At 43.0% G+C, this 17330-nt stretch overlaps 1 protein-coding gene across 2 annotated transcripts in view; it reads right to left on the bottom strand.

Annotated features, from left to right (window-relative positions):
* The window catches only part of Ccdc170 (coiled-coil domain containing 170), a 91131-nt gene that overhangs the window by 63670 nt on the left and 10131 nt on the right, over positions 1–17330 (bottom strand). Inside the window, exon 2 of one of the 2 annotated variants that reach the window (XM_063232913.1) lies at positions 77–205. In XM_063232913.1, the coding sequence (XP_063088983.1) occupies positions 77–205 (129 nt within the window). Of the gene's footprint in view, positions 1–76; positions 5725–17330 lie in introns of both variants that reach the window. The other variant, XM_063232914.1, reaches the window with a different exon arrangement.

Raw genomic sequence — 17330 nt, 5'->3', positions numbered from 1 at the left:
AACCCGCTTGACTCTGCTTCACTCCATAAGATGCTACAAAGACCCATTGTCGAGTGGTGAAGATACACAATCTTACCTCAGACTGCGCACATTCAAACTTGACCAAAGTTGCTGCAAGTTCACTTCGAACATTTTCAGCCATGTTCCGGTAGTGATTTAATTGTTCCCGAGTGACTGGGATCTCCAAGGGATGATCACCGATTTCCTGGTAGAGTTCCCCCAAGAGACGAAATGTAAAGAAAATTAAATACACCTTTCTGTGCAGCTGCCCAAAGACTTAGAAGTATTGTGTTTCAAATATGTTGGAATATTTTCTGTTCTCGAACTTCAAAGAGAGCCAGAAGGCAGCCAAGGAGCGATCAATGTGCCTCCTCAAGACAGTGGTGAGATCTGGCAACCTGGCAGCACAGCAAGAGAAAAATAGGGGCTAAAAGCATAGATCAAGGGTTGAGAGCATGAGAGAGACTCTGAATTCAGTCCCCCACACTGAAGAAAAATGAAGGGAAAAGCATGGGAAAGAGAAGAAAGGAAAATTAAGAAGGAAGGGAAAAAGAAAGGAAGGAAGGAGAGAAAGAGATTGATCCTTGCTACCTATAAAATTTCTTAATGTAACTCAAATGCTATCTGACCTCTGCACAGAACCAGAAAGAACAAAGAACTACAATCTATAACTACAAGAACTCTCACCTTTCTGTCTCCAGGCTGCAATGATGATCTATAACTCTCTAGACTCATTTATTCATCAGACAGCAACCGTGAAAGTCTATCCCTATGTAAGTGGCCGGCTTTCAGCTCCACTGTTGGTTGCTAGTGCAAAAATATATGGATCCCAGCAGGGTGTGGTGGTGCACACCTGCTACTCCTGCATTCGGGAGGCTGAAGCAGGAGGAACACTGTGAGTGCAAGATAGCTACATAGTGATTTCAAAGCCAGACTGAATAAATGAACAAAAAGACAGACAGACAAATAAAAGGATTCCAGCCTGGCAAAATCATTCCAGTTTTTCAAGATAAGGCATGATCCAGAATTTTTCCCAGTTTTTGGAGCTTAACAACTAAACATACGAGCAGAATGAACCTACTTGCAGAGCAGATGTGGTATGGGAGGCGAGTCACCACATGTGACCTCCGCTCCCCCCTACAGTGTGCCTGCTGCCCTCTAGAATGATTCCTCAGCCTGGACAGAACCCACACCCACCTCTGTGACAGGTCCAGCTCTGTGGGCGTTGTGAAAGACATATGAGAAAAATATTCACTTTTGAGGGACCGTGAAGGGGTTGCATAAAGGACAATTCCTGAAATACCTCCATGATCTCAAGGGACACAGCAGTAAAACCACAGAGACTACCAGAGACTGCTCAGCTGCCGTCAGATGCCTCGTAAAACACGCAGGCGTGCAAAAGTCATCAGAGAGCCATCAGCCCGACAGCAAGCATTCAGTCCACGAAACACCAAACAAGATCTTCCGGGCACCAAATAACGGCCAGTGTTGTCCAGTCACTCACACACTTCTAAGGTAGAGTGCACTCCAGGGTAGCAGCCTGACAAGTTTAAGCAAGGCGTTTATCACACAGCCGTGTCCTGCTCAGCCCAACTCAGGAGTCAGAAAGGCTTCTCCACCTCACCCACCACTGACACCTTCCCAAGGAGGCCACATAAGGCTGCTGGTCACTTAGGAGCTTTCAACCATCATATTCATGGCCCACCATTTTATAAAACCCAAGAGGCACCTATAATCCTAGCACTTAGGAGGGACCATCACAAGTTCAAGGCCAACCGCAAGTGAGGCCCAATCTCAAAAAAAAGAAAAAGAAAAAACCATGAGGAAAATAAGTTCCCCAAGGATTATATGATTTCTTTTAATCACATCTTTTGGGGAAGTTGAAATTATGTAGTGATACCATTATTTTATATCTGATTGTAATGAAAAATATTGTATGTATTGAATAATTTATTATTAGCCAGACAAGACAGTTGAGAAACATTAAAACTCACTTTATGAAGTTGCAGTCTAATGCAGAACAGTACCAAATCATTAGCATCTTCAAATGTTCATAGTGGATAAAACTGTATTAAATTATAGAACTGGAACGGAGCCCTCGGCTAACATGTGTGAGGTCTTGGGTTTGAGATTCAGTACCACGTGAAATACATAAACAAGGGCAGATATCCTCTGATCCAGCAACTCTCTATCCAATGCCCTTTCTCTGAAAAACACACATGTCCATAGAGAGACTTGCAAGGATACTCACTACCCCATAATTCGTGATAGCAAAAAAAAAAATGATGGGATTATTGGAACAATTTAAATTCTTGCTGACAGAGTATCATAAATAAAGCCATTTCCAACCTATGCAACAGGGAGTATGAGATAGATAATTACGTTGGGGTCCAAGATATATCACTAAATAAAAATAAGAAATTACAGGCCTATCATTCAATACTTTATAAAATACGCACAAGAGGGGAAAGTGTCACTCTACATACAGTATTTCCTGCAAACATAGTTAAAAACAAAAAAGGAAGGTCTGGCGGACTCCACATTACCACATAACATACTTCCCTTGGGTGTAGCAGGAGATGCTGGTATTGAAGCTGAGGTGGAGGAGCACTGGATTAATTTTTCTCAAGAAGGATATATTCATGCATTATCTGTACAATCAAATAGTTTTTTAAAAATATTGCAAAGAATGTTGGCTGTGGTTATCTCTTAGTTACAGGACTAGAGTTTATTTTCTTTATTGTAAATTTGCATATTTCCCAAATTCTTTACAATGACCTTGTATTACTTTCATCATCAGAATAAACATCCTTTCTGAAACTAAAAAAAAAAGACAGGGGGACCAACACAATTAAAAAGCCACCAACCCTGCTATATCGTGTACTTAGGAGGTACACAGTGACAAAAGAAACAACCGTAGGTAACACAGAAAAGCAGCATTTCATGGGGGCAAGTCTTAATTCTGCCCTCCGGGAGTTTGTAACATTTTTTGAAAATTCTTCAACTTTTCCTATACGTATTAAACAGTCTTCACTTCTTTAAAAAAAAATCCTTTTTTCTACTCTCTTCAAAATGGCAAGATAAGAACTCTTTCATTTGTGCTCACATGAGGACAATCTGAGTTATTAGGTACCTCTCAGCCAACCCATGAAGCAATCTTATATTAATTTCAGAGAGCCAACTACATATGATTCGATTCTGCTGCTGATATTATTATGATAATGATTGAAATTGCCTCACAGGGTGGCTCATAGTCTTTTCAGAATAAAGGATGATTTCGAAGTCCAGTAGCATAAAGCAAAGATAAGCTTATTCATAATTTAGTACACAATGTGCCCAATTATCTGACCTGAGTGGACAATGTCTCGGACCAGCCTTGCTACTGCGGTATTTAGTCGTCTCATTATCCCACGGGGGGGGGAAGATGATGAAGACGAAGAAGAAAATCACTGCCTGCCTCTGACATACAAAAGCTTCTAAATCCATTCCGCTCTCATCTCGTCCCATAACTGATCTCCCCTTTGTCCCGGCATTATTCCTGACTGCATGGACCACAACTTCCACTGTGGAATGCTTCCTCTCCCTCCCTCCCTCCTTCCCTCTCTCTTTCTTTTCCTTTCTTTCTTTCTTTGTACACATTTTCAGGGCTGCCCAGTGATCAATCCTCCTGGGGCACTCTCCCCTATCCTCCAATTTCTTTGCCCCAAGTAAAATTTCTTCCTGAACTTGCAGTGAATCCATTACCTCCTGAACTGCGTGTCTCCTGTCTAATCACTCCTCCCACTCTGACTGCTTCTCTTCTCCCTGCTTGGGAGAACTTTCCTGAGCCTCCTGCCTGCCCTTCTTCTTCTCTCTGAACTGTGACTTCATTGATAATATTCTAATTTTTACAGGGCAAGTGGCATACACAGGGTCTGCCAAAAAAAGTGTATATTCACTTCAGGGAAAGGAAAACTTGCATAAATATTTTAATATGAAATTTGTTGAGACATAATGAGATTGATACAAGTTTCCTTTGGCCTCTACAGTTGTAACAGGTACTTGAAGTGGTGGCCTTTAGCTTCTAGACACTTACTATTTTTCTTTTCCTGAAGTGTGTCTGCACCTTTTTGTCAGTTCCTCTATATATCACAAAGTAACCCATATTATGTATAACTTTATACTTTCACATAACAGTTAAGTAATGTATTTAAATTCTTAAGAAGTAATTTTCATATTAAAATTAGTTTCCCGGGGCCAAGAGTCTAGCTCAGTGGCATAAGCGCCTGCCTGGCAAGTGCAAGGCTGTCAGTTAGATCCCTGGTACCAAAAAAGTTAGTTTCTTTATTAAGTAAAACCTAACTGGAGCCAGGCGTGGCAGTACACACCTGCAATCCCAGCATTTGAGAGGCTGAGGCAGGAAGATCGCTGCGAGTTCAAGGCCAGCTTGGGCTACACAGTGAATTCAAGGTCAGCCTGAACTACAAAGTCAGATCCTGTCTTAAAAAAAAAAAACTGGAAACATGTATAGGAGAATAAGTTTAGAGTACTAAAATCCAAAATGTACAATAGATATTATAATAATGAAAGGGAAAGGAAAGAACAACTTGTAGGTGTACACATGGAACTGTATGGATGTTTAAGTATGCAAGATAGATAACCATGCTACTAAGTTTTTGTTAGTACGTGAGCCATTGTCATTGTTGATTGTTCACTTTCTGTGCTTAGCTTTTGTAATTTGAACAACTACTTCTAAAGTAATGATATGTAATATATTAACTAGTGTTGATTTCTTATGTTTTTTGTTTTTTGTTTTTTTTTTTTTTTTTGCAATTCTGTATTATTTCTACCCTTTTTTCTGTTTTGCTTTTTAAAAACAAAAAAAAATTAAAAATAGTCCAAGTCACTGTGGCAGCAGCCTTCTCTTCCTGTCCTACGTGCGGGGGCTGAACTCCGCGGGTTCCTGTTGGTTGTAGAGGGGACGGGAAGCCCTGGACTTCACCCCGGGGTGTCACGAAGGAGCAGCAGCGGACAGTCATGCGCTCTGCACTACGAGGCTGGGCGCACGCTTGCTCTTCTGCAAGGACATTCCAACCACATTTGGGACGGGACATCCACTGCTAGAATAAATGAAATATAAGTAATCACGTAGCCAAAATATGAGATGTGTCTGAGATTTAAAACAAGAAGTCGGTGATTTTGATTTTTTCACCAACTATAAAAAGATCTCCAATCAATAAATGATAAACCAGGAAGGAAAAAGTTTCTAAATAACTTCTGTGCTGCACTAAATCCCTGCTCTCTCTTTCCTGGTGGCCTTGACTCTGTCCAAAAAAAACACTCAGTAAAAATGATGCTGCGTTGTTTCTTATCTCTTCCGTCAGAAAAAACCCGCAGCCTCCAGCATACAAATTCCTAATGTTAACAAAGTCTTTATAGCAGCCCACTTGGAAAATGAGGAAAAAGTGGAAAATGTCGGCAAAATTTAAGCAGAAATTTTACTAAAAAGAGAGAGAAAGACAGAGACAGAGAGATGGAGGGAGGATGAAAGAAAAGAAGTGGAAAGAAAGTCAGGTGTGGCAGCTCACGCCTGTAATCCCAGCACTTGGGAAGCTGAGGCAGGAGGATCAGTGCAGTTCAAGGCCAGCCTGGATCACGTAGTGAGACCTTATCTCAAGGAGCTGGGGATTTAGCTCAGCGGCATAAGTGCCTGGCTTGCAAGCAGACAGGCATGAGTTCAATCCCCTGTAATGATAAAAAGGAAAAAGACAAAAAAAATTAATCAACTGTAATTTTCCTTCCTGTAAGAATTCTTACAAGAGGACAGATAATATGCACAATCAAGTTTTTAAGACTTATTTCCCCCTATTTTGTTCCCAGAATAAGCAAGACTAGAGGTGAACATCAAGCCCTCCCCTGTTGGGTGTAACAAGTGAGTCCTCCACACACTGTTTAAGACAGATGGTGGGCAGCTGCCTTTTAGGAAATGTCCTTTCAAAGACAAGATCTACCATCTTGAAAGATGGTAAGACCAGAGCTCATCTCCCTCCTCCCCAGGACCCGTTTCCTTTCCCCACTCCACTCCTGGACCCCTTCCTATTCCACCTTCCTGTCCCTCTTTCCTATTCCCCTTTTTTGTACCCTCTACCAGCTCTAAGACAGGAGCAGAGGCCACTGTCCAGTGGCAGGTGTCAGAGTCCAGTGGAGGAGATTCCCTATTCTGACATTTGTGATGCAAGTGTCACCCGTCAGTTTTCCTTGGTCAATAGGAAAATCCCAGGTCCACCCTGCTGTTTGGCTACCGTACCATAGCCACCTACACATCCCCTAAGGCACAGGGTACGGGGTACATCTGCATACATGAGGCTGCACGACCCCCTCTCAAGGGATGTCACACACCGCACCTACTCAGTCTCTCACAGTGGAAGCAGAATTATTTGCAGGATTAAGTAAATGGCTAGATGCTCCTTTTACCAATGTCCCAGTGATAGCTCCACATGTGAGTCGCTCCCTGGACTCGCCCCATTCTGCTCTGAGTCTTGAGTCCTGTGCCCTGGGAATGCACGGATCTGGGTCTTGGAAGCCCACAGATGCCTCCGCTCAGCTCCTTTGCCTTCTGCTTCTCCCCAGAAGCACCAGCACATCCCAGAGCTGACAGGGGATGCTCTTCTGTCTCACGGCAGAACCACAAGTGAAAGGCAAATCCTCCCCGCCCCGCTAGTGTTTTCTGTCATCTACACTGTGGGTGAAAGCCCTGAGTTTTTACAGAATGACCTTCACTGCCACCCAGAACTCCAACACTGTTGTTTGCCCAATGCCAAAATAAGGAGAAGAGTAGTGGGCAGCAGGGTGTGGGGGAACAACCTGGGAATCCCACGGTCAAGCCCTGCAGGCCTCTGAGTAACTTAGCAAGACTTTGTGTCAAAATAACAAAAAAGGTTTAAAGGGCTGTGATACAGCTAGTGTGAAGGCCCTGAGATCGATATCCAATACTACAAAGAAGAAGGAAGAAGAAGAAAAGACAGATGAGGGAAAGAAGAGGGCGGGGAGAGGAGGCAGATGGCAATAAGAAAAAAATGAAGAAGAAAAGAAAAATAAAAGCAATAAGAGGGAGCAAATAAGCCCCCCTTGCCAGAGGTGGGCCGCAGTGTGACTCGGCTTCTCCAAGCAGATGCACAGGAAGCACACATGGCCCCAAGCCCGTGAGGAAAAGCGAGCAAGTTGCCTGGACAACAGCAAACTGACCTACTCGCTAAAGAAACTATAGCAAATGTCAGCCCCTATGAGACAGTCCAGTGACATCACGACAAACCCTGGCCCACAAAATGCACTGCTTCAACCAAACAAAAAACGATAGGGTCTGAGTGGACCTTGGACCTTGCTCAGTTCTGGGTCTTTCAGGATAATTTTGGAGTAGGGCATAGAATGAATGAAATGCATAATATTCAGCCAATCCTCTGGCGTATATCACTACATTAGTATAGTAAATATCAGAAACACAGTTTCTGAGACTCCCGTCCAGGAGTGCACCATGCATGACTCGTCACCCACCCTGGCTTCCTGCTGAGACAAGGGAGGTGTCCTGTTAGGTGTCTGTGGAGGCCTCGCCTGCCTAACACTAACCTAGGTCTCACAATTTCTGCAACTGAGCATTTCCAACTGGAACTGAAAACAGTCCGCCATGCTTTATCCAAAAACCTGTGAAGCTGGATACAATGGCTTCCGGCTTCCACACTGTGCCTCTTCCTTCCATCTCTCACAGAGCTGATCCAACCACGTGGCCACCAGAGCAGTCAATTTGCAATGTAGATCAGATCGCTGATGTCACACCTGCAAAAGCTGCCCACCTCCTCAGTCAGCCAGAATCCACACGGCCAGCGTGTCTGCCCCAGTGTCCAGCATGCCCACAGGTCACAAGGAAAAGTGAAATCTGTCCAGACACTGCACGTAGCTTCTGTAACTCTGCTATGCAAGGAACCTCTCCTTCCTCCCCACCGGCCTTCGCACCTGGACGGAAGTCAGGGCCGATTCAGGTGCTGGCCATAGCTTTTTCAGTGACTCCTGGCTAAAATACCCAAAGAAATTTTATTTTTATTCTAATTCTCACTCTTGTCTCAGCTCCACCTTGCTTTATTTATCTATCTTAGTGATATTCTCTGATGATCTAATCAATTAAAAAAAAGAATGCCCCATTCACCTACTTACCAATCAGAGATATTCTGTTACATTTGTTACATTTCTTTATAATATTTTTCAAAGTAGTCTTTGAAATATACATATAAAATACATTTTTTAAAAATATAACTTTAACTTTGTTCCTTCTCTTCTCCATTTGAGGTGAATATTTTCCCAAGTAGTCTTTAAAAATGTCACCAGGGCACAATATCCCACCATGAAGCTACATTTTCATTTGATTCTTCTGTCATCAAGGGATAGTTAAGAGTCTTTTTCCCCTAATATATCAATATTATATATCTGTTAAAGCTTCTGATTGTTTCCTTAGGATTAATTCCAGGAAGAGAGGAAACTAGATAAAAGGAATAAAACATCCAGGGATTTTGTATATAACACAGTACCAAGGTACACGCCCACTGAGGATTGAGTTTCAGTTTTATGACATTAAGGTGCATTGCTTGATCAGTCCCTTCTCAGTATTTCTGTGATCTTTTAATGCTGTCTGTATTCAAATATTTATTATTTGAATACTAACAGTAAATTAGCCTTTCTTTAAGGACTCAAGCTACACAAACACAACTTAAGCACTTTACAAACATCACTGAGTTCCTATAGCAATTCTCATAAAGCAAAGAGAATTCAGTCTTCCCCCAACAACCCTGTATTCAGATCTGAGTAGTCAGAGCCACAAATTAATCTGATCCTTCAACCTGTATTTCCTCCCCGAGGTCTGCAAATGTTTTGATTTTGGTCCTAGGCATGTGAGTTTATGGAACAATTTGAATGTGAATTGATGTACCATAATATACCTGCACTACTGTATCTATTTAAGCATGTTACCAGTACATACAAAAGTATAAACTAAGGTAAGATTAAAATAAATAAAAATAGTCAAACCATAATGGTCCAACCATAATGGTTTGACTATTATCTTCTTTTGAAATCCTGTAAGGTCTCCAGTGTAGGTTTTATTGGTCTTGTTCTGTACTGTTTTGATCAATTCTATTATACCTGATGATATAGGCAACTTTTTTAAAAAATAGCAAGAGGCACAATGGTAAGCATTTTAGATCACCTGATATTCTATTTTGACATCATGTACTATGCCCATCCTTTTGTTCTAACCGACTCTGTTTTGTTTAGCCACGTTAGATTTTATTCTCTCCAAAAAAATAATAAGAATCGTGGGAGTAAAAAACCCAAAGAGTGTAATTGTTATTAAAAACAGAGGAAAGGAAGGTGATCTAAGGGATATAACTGTATGTGTGTTTGAGTGTGTAGGATGGAAATTCATATTACTGAACTTTTGTTGGATATTGATCGGCACTGTCTGCAATCTCATTGTATGAATGTTCACTTTACATGCTTTAATTTTATAATTTGGACAACTATTTCAAAGATGACAATATGTAACCTATTAACTAGTGATATCTTACTGTATTTTTTCCTTGAAATTCTGTATTATTTGTATCCTTTTACTGTTTGGTTTCTTTTTTATTTCCTTTCTTTTTTTCTCTTTAAATAAAAAAATAATAATAAATAAATAAGTAAAAATAAGCCTTTCTTCCTGAAGTGCTCATAAATCATCTTGTGGTCATCCCTCTTACCCACTCAGGCCTTTTACTTTAACTTTTATTCCTGTGTGACTTGAGTGTGAACGCCAGGAGATGCTGTGAACTGACAGCTACCCGGATTAAACACAGATGCCTAGGCTAGAGGAAGCAAATGCACCCTTTAACCCTGGGAGTGACTCTGATGTCACTGCTCACACTGTGCAAGAAAGAAACCTGAGTTCTCCTCCTCCTCTCCTCCTCCTCCTCCCTCAGCTCTAAGCCCCTTCCCTCCTCACCTGCCCCTGACACTGGAGCCTTGAAGTCCTTCGATCAGCTTTCTGCGGGCCTCAATCTAAATCCTGTGTATTCCTTCCCATGGCATCCAACACTAACCCTGCATGTCACCACCTACTGTAACTACTAATTATTCATGTGACTTTGATTCTTTCTATTACCATTTGTGAGGCATAATAAATGTATTCCTCATGGGGAATTTGTACACATGCATGTCATACCTTGGTACTTTTTATTTCCCTTCTATGGAGGACAAACTGAATAACTCTCCTTGAAAAAAGAGTAATTATCTCCATTTTGGCTAAACCTGGCCCTGTTTCCATGTACTGATATGTGCAGAGCTGGCTAGGATTTTTCCTTATCGCTTCAACTGGCTTTAAGTAATACAGGTCAATCTAGTCAGGTGCTGATGTGTACTCTTTGAAGCAAGCCCACAGGTCAGTATTACCCCAAATCCATAGCTCCCAAAAGATTCCTGGGCTCCCCACAACTATAAACATGCTTAGGTGTCTTTATTCTCCCCATGGTTTGCACTGGAAGTGGTAAATTGGAATTAACTCACTAGAATTGCCATAACTTTCCCATAGGACTACAAATAGAAACTTCCCAGACGGCAATGATGAGAGGAAGGCTCTCCACACCCTCCTCCATCTCCCCGTCCCTATCTCCTTCCCAGTCACAAAGTCTGCCTCTCCATTTCCTACCAGCTGTCTTTATTTTCTTATTCAAATTTCCATACTTAGTCATTGTCGCACACAAGAATCCATGTAATATTCAACCTTCTGTGTCTAATTTACTTCACTTAGGATTATGATCTCACGGTGCATCCATTTTCTTACAAATGACTCAAATTCATTCTTCTTTATATCTGAATAGTATCCCACATATGTGTACACGTTTTCTTTATCCATTCATCCACTGATAGATATATAGTTGTAAGGTATAGACATGGGTATGCATGGGTCATTTCAATATGATCTCTGTAACTCTTTTTTTTTAATACAGTCTTGCTACATAGCTCATGCTGTCCTCAAACTCACAGCAATCCTCCTGCCTCGGCCTCCTGAATGCTAGGATTACAGGGATACACCACTCATTAACTCTTTTGGGAAGATTCCCAAAACAGGTGTCAACAGAATTTCCAGCGTTAGTTTTTGAGGACTCTCCATACTAGTTTCCATGATGGTTGCATTAGTTTACATTCCCACCAACCATGTAGACACCTTCCTTTTTCCTCGCAACCTCCCCAGCATTTGTTGTTTTTGAGTTCTTGACTCGTCTTAATGTCCACTTCCCCTGCTAGCATACAAAGTCCACAGCGGCAGGAGAGTGTGTATCTTGTCCACCCCTCTGTGTCCCATGACTGGACACCAGTAGACACCTGTTCAATGAGTAGGACGCACCTGCGGACTTAGCTGTACGCTGCTGTCCTTTGTGCTTGGCTCCCAAGAGCTCCTCTAGCATGGAAACTCAATGGTGTGTTATGCTGTATACTGACCAGGGTTCTCCAGAGATACCAAACCAACAGGATGTGTGCATGTGGAGAGGGAGAGGAGGAGAGAGGAAAAGAGGGATTCGTTTTAAGAAACTGGCCAGCAGGCTGGAGACACGGGAAGAGCTGAAAGGCAGTCTAGAAACAGAATTCGCTTCCCCTTGGAAACTCAGTCATTTCTCTAAAGCCTTCAGCTGCTTGGTCAAAGCCCACTCACAATTGGAGGTTAATGTATTTCACTTTCCAGCCCATTGACTGAAATGTTAATCTTATCTAGAAATTGGATAAATACATAGGAAGTTGCTTCCTTCTTTCATAGCACATTCGCTCTCTATGAAAGCAGTTCTAGTAATACAGAGAATAGTAGGCATGAGTGTCTCTAAATTATTGTTGAATGATTAGTACAAGTTTGAAGAAGCAAGATAACATAGTTGCTACGTCGTTCACAGGTTGTTAAATGGCTGTAAGTTTTCTGTAGCTCCTAGAATACCTACAGAAAAGGAGGCTTATAGAACACCTTACACTTTCTGCATGTGGTAAAGTGAGCGATCTTTCCCAAGATGAGAAAGTAAGTCAGGTTCACTGGAGTCACTTGCAGACATTAACATCAAGACAAAAGAAAAACAGAGGGAAGATACAAGATTTCAGTGTTTGAAATGTTGAGCACTGGCTGTTTGGCTGAAGAAGGTACATTTGTGGACAGTATACTTAACCTGACATGCAGAGTTTAATGAAAATGATAGGAATACTAGGATTAGGAAGCTGGAAAAGAGAAAAAATCAGCCAGTGGCCTGGCATGGTGGTACATGCCTGTGATCTCAGCACTCAGAAGGCTGAGGCAGGAGGATCACCATGAGTTCAAGGCCAGTCTGGGCTACATAGTGAGACCTTTTCTCAAAACCAAAGCATAATCACACATCAGCCAGCAGCTGTGTATGAGACAGGGGATATGAGCGGGCTCAGTTTTAAGAAACACATTTTAAATTAATTAAGAAGAGCATTAAAGTCTGTGTTAAAATAAGAATAGCCACCAATTACCTCTGTTGATCTTAGCTAAACACTTCATAGTTCACGGCAACACACACAGTTAAGCATCACACCCTGCATTTCCTGAGGCCAGCACCCCGGTGTTCGGGGACCAGGCAGAAACCTCTGTGCGGACCCAGAGGGACCCAGAGGGAGGCCAGTGTCCTCCAGTCCGAATGAGGCAAAACAATGCTGCCCACACCCCACGTCCCCAACACAGGTAGCTCTGGAAACACGAGTAAACACCATGTTTTCATTTCCCTTCTAAGCAGTTGCCGGCCTGCCTGATAGCTCAGTGAGCAGGAAGAGGTGGTCTTTATCTTTACCCAAACGGATGGATTTAGGGTCTTGAACCAGAAGTGGCTTTAACAGGTTGGTTTATGGCTCTCAGACAGAAACACCTAACAGTCATACAGTCAAAACTATGATCATCATTCTGAGCAACTATCCCTAAAATTCTTAAAATCCAAATAAATCTATGCAGTGAGTCAACCCATCCATCCCATGACTCCGGAGTGCACTTAGCGGGCAGATCTTGCCAAGCCTTAGAATGTGGCTCAGGCCCAGGCACACGGAGGCCAACATGTGCTTTCCTGAGCCATCATCTAGACATTTTGGGCTTAAGAACTGGGCTTTCTGGAAAAGAAGATACTTTTTCCAATTTTTTGTTAGTGCACGTTTGCATACATCATGATTACAACCCTTGAGGGCCATTGGTGAGTATACTTTTTTAAAGAAAGAATTGCTTGAAAAAATTTTTATTTTTGTTTTTTGAGACAGGTCTTGCTATGTAGTTCAGGTGGCCTTGAACTTGCTTATACAACCCAGCGTGGCCTTGAACTCACAACAATCCTCCCGCCTCCTGAGTGCTCCAGTTACGGGCTTGAGCCACCACGCCTGGTTCGAAAAAAATTTTCAAAGCATTGCTTTGCACAGAAATAACAAAGACCTGTAAATTCATGGCACAAATGTCATTCCTGTACATCCTAAGGTGGGAACGACTGTTCTACCAGAAACAGGATGTGTGGGGCCAGTAGAGGAAAAAGGAGAAGGGAACAGGGAAATTTCTGGCACTGAGAAGCCACCACCCCCCTTGAGACCCTGGACCTCACGTGGGATGGAAGTCACCCACCAGCCACTAGGAAAGCCAGGGGGGTTACACAGCTCCTGAGAGGGACAACACTGATTGGCAGACATGCCCACCACCAGGGGCAGCTCCAGCATCCCCAGCTCGGACTCCAGTACCCAGTTTCCCATTTTCCCAAGGAAAGAAACAATGGCAGGTTAGATGAGCTCGTAGACCTTACATGATGAGTGGGAACGAGAAACAGGTATCACCTGGCCCCTCGGAGGCCAGGGTGGAGGGTACAGGGCAGCAGATATCAGCATCCAAGAGGGAGATAACGGCCTAACAGACATTCAGCTCCCCTAAGGGGGAAGAAGGACGGAGGAGCACAGGTCTCCCTATCTTGCATAAGGGGGAAGATCCTTGTCTACTCAAGAGAGGAATTGCATCTCCAGAGCTAAGCTGAGCAGGTATCAATGGTTCTCCCCGCTGAAGCTTGACAGCCTCTAAGCTTTGCACACCAAGTCAGCGCTTGCCTCCTGAACAAGTGAGGAAGGGAGTTGATGACCAGAAAGTATCGGACACTGGCTGAGCAGCTGTGACTCTGAGAATCTGTTTCTCTGGAGAAGTGTCTTCCCCAAGGCACACTGCAGCGATCTTCAATCTTTAAGGACAAATGTTATGAGAAACATTCACTTGAAGAATGATTCTACAATTAAAGCCACAGTTCATTATGTTACACAATAATTCTATTGGGGGAGGGAGAGTAATACAGAAGATTGAATGTAGAGCCTTCACACTGAGCCGTGTCACCAGCCTTTTTAAAAATAATTTTATTTTGAGGCTGGACTTGAACTTGCAGTCTTCCTGTCTCAGCCTGCCAGAGTGCTGCAGTTACAGGCATGTCCAGTATTTTGTGTGTTTGTTTTAATGAGATTTGGAAAAGCAGACGATGTGAACACATGTATTTAATGTACTTTTTCTTTTTGGTACCAGGGATCAAACTCACGACCTTGCCAGGCAGACACCTGCACCCTGAGCTATATCCTTAGCCCCTCAGTGTATTTTCTTGAGCCAACAGGCCAGATTGGAGATTAATACTCCCAATGTCGCAAAGGGGCCTCTGTCACCTAGCAGGCTGATGGAAACTTCCCAAGGTCTCACTTTTAGGATTGGACTTGCACCTTTCTGCTAACTTGTAGCCTGAGGCTTTCACTTAAGCACCATGAAAGATGGGTTCATAAATTCCTGCAGTGATTTACAGCCAGAAAAGAAAATCATCATTCCAAATGAATATATATATAAAGACTTTTCCTTGAAAATCCATTGCTCTTCTTTCAAAAGCTGTCAGAAAGCTCAACTTTCAATTTAGTGCAACAATTTTGTGCCATTTTCTTGGCATATTTAACTCTCCACTAGAGCTCTCTCCTGCTCCCTCTGTCCCTCCCTTCCTAGTTCCTCTCCTCTCTTCCCTTTCTCCTATCTCTCTCTCTCCCCTGTATATGTTTCCATTACAAACTTCCCATATTATTTTAACTTATTATTAGTATGTTAATTGTAGAACTTGAGGTAGAAATGAAGTTTAAAACATAAAGAACCCAGGCATGGTGGCACCTACCTGTAATCCAGCATTCTGAAAGAGTAAATCAGGAGGACCATGAGTTTGAAGCCAGCCTGGGCAATTTAGCAAGACCCTGTCTCAGAGTACAAAAGACCTGAAGGTATAGCTCAGTGTGAAGGCCTCGGGCTTGATTCCCAGCACCACAACACATACAATGAACATACATACACCATACATGCATACAACACTCAGATTTTTTAACTGGCTCATTGAGTGGCAAGATCTCTAGTCTTTTGGGTTCTTTGCAAGCCAATACCTATTTACTCAAAAAATTAATGAAGAATTGATTTTATTACTAGGCGCTTGACCTCCCTTCAGCCCTGGACACCCCAAGCACCCTTTCTGGGATCCTCCTCCCTCAGCCACCACATCGCATCCCTCCCAAGCAGCTCTCCTCTCAGGACCCCCGTCTCTCCTCCTCCACCCGCTCCTCAGCAGACATTACTGGGTTCTGTCCTGCACACTCTTTCCTCCTCACAAAGACACCTCCCTGGCCTCCTTCACCTCCTCCTGCTGTGTTGGTCACTTCCGGGATCTGACAGCTTTCAAATCTGCATCCCCAGGACAGATGTACATTTCCGGTGACCTCCTGAACATCAGCTGCATGTGCTCCTGGTTCTGGGAGTCAGCACCCCACCACCACCACACCATCGCCCTGCTGACCCCGGAAAGGCATCTCTGCCCACCCGCCCCTGCTCTGCTGCAGCACCTGGGTTACTGCGCTTGCCTCACTGTGCCTTTAGATCCTTCCCTGAATCCACACATTTACTCCAGACACACCAGCCTTCTCCCTTTCACAGGCTTTGACTTCTTATCAATTACTATTTAATTAACTAAACTCGAGCTAAAGAGTTAGAAAGGGCACCTTCTACTTTGCAATCTCAGCTGTTGCCTGGCACACCTTAAACTTTCACTTCAATCTGCCAAAAACCTGCAAAAGTAATCGAATAAAATCAAGTATGTGTTTCACTTAGATTCGCCAATTGTGAGCACATCTTTCTGCATCTGATTCATTCCTCCTTCAGGGTTCACCTGACAGTGATGATTACCAAATGACACGTGAGCAATACGCAATGGTGCTTTGTCCCTGAAAGCTTCAATGAGTGCCCCCAAGAACAAAGCCATCCCTGTCCATAGGGTTGTCAGTTTCGGTAAGTTGAACAGTGAGACCACATTATTCACCAACTGTCCCCCTCATGTCCCTCAGAGCAGCAGTAAAAGCATTGTCTGTGGCTGTGTCTCCATGTCTCGGCTTTCCTTCATCTATATGACGCTGTATCTTCCACATCCACAGTGAGACAAGGTGGCAGCAACACCTTACATGATACCCTGGGAGTAGAAGCACAAACCTTATACAGATTTACCAAAAAGTGCTGATCTGAATCTCATCATGAGGAAACACTAGCTAGCCCCTAATTAAGAAAGGGTTGATGGAACAAGTCAGCGTCTCCCGAGATCCAGCCATGTTGGGACTGGGGCTGCTGAACAAGAAAGCGGCAAGTCCTTCCTCCTGGTAAGTGCAGCTCTAGTGAGCAGCGGGCAAGGCAGGAAGAGAACAAGTCAGCGTCTCCCAAGAGCCCACCAGCGGGCAGACTGAGAATCAAATGTCCCACCACCATCCCCAAACCGCCCCCCTCCCCCCTTAGCAACTGGAAGTTGTCCAGGACAGCTGGAGCTGAGAGCCACTAAAGCACATAAAGCAACTAAATGCTTATATTGTTGGGTTGATTATGCTGAGCTGGGGCCAGAGGTCTGAGCATCTCTTGGGAGGATGACAGTATGCAATATAGCAAATATGGGGGATTATCTTCCATCTTCTTTTTAAAGGCAAATATTGTTTTCACTGTTTTGCTTTGTTCTGATCAACTGTCTTGCTCTATTCAATATACTGTTTTGATAGGTTTTATAATGTCCTGTTTTTGGTTTGGTTTTGCTATACCTGATTGAATGGTCAACTACTGCGCAGATAACAAGATATACTATGGTACCTATTACTGTTATCCCGGTATCCTGTCCTGAAGTTTTGTACCAATTTCACTGCATTATTTTGATTGGTTTTGTTCTGTCTTGTTTTGTTGTATTTTACTACCTTCAAAATAAAGTTTATTTTGCAAATTAAAAAAA

Source organism: Cavia porcellus, unplaced genomic scaffold, assembly GCF_034190915.1.
Source record: "Cavia porcellus strain 051 isolate PalLab524CR breed Dunkin Hartley unplaced genomic scaffold, mCavPor4.1 scaffold_22, whole genome shotgun sequence".
NCBI classification, from domain to species: Eukaryota; Metazoa; Chordata; class Mammalia; order Rodentia; family Caviidae; genus Cavia; species Cavia porcellus.
This window is presented reverse-complemented; position numbering and strand designations above follow the sequence as displayed.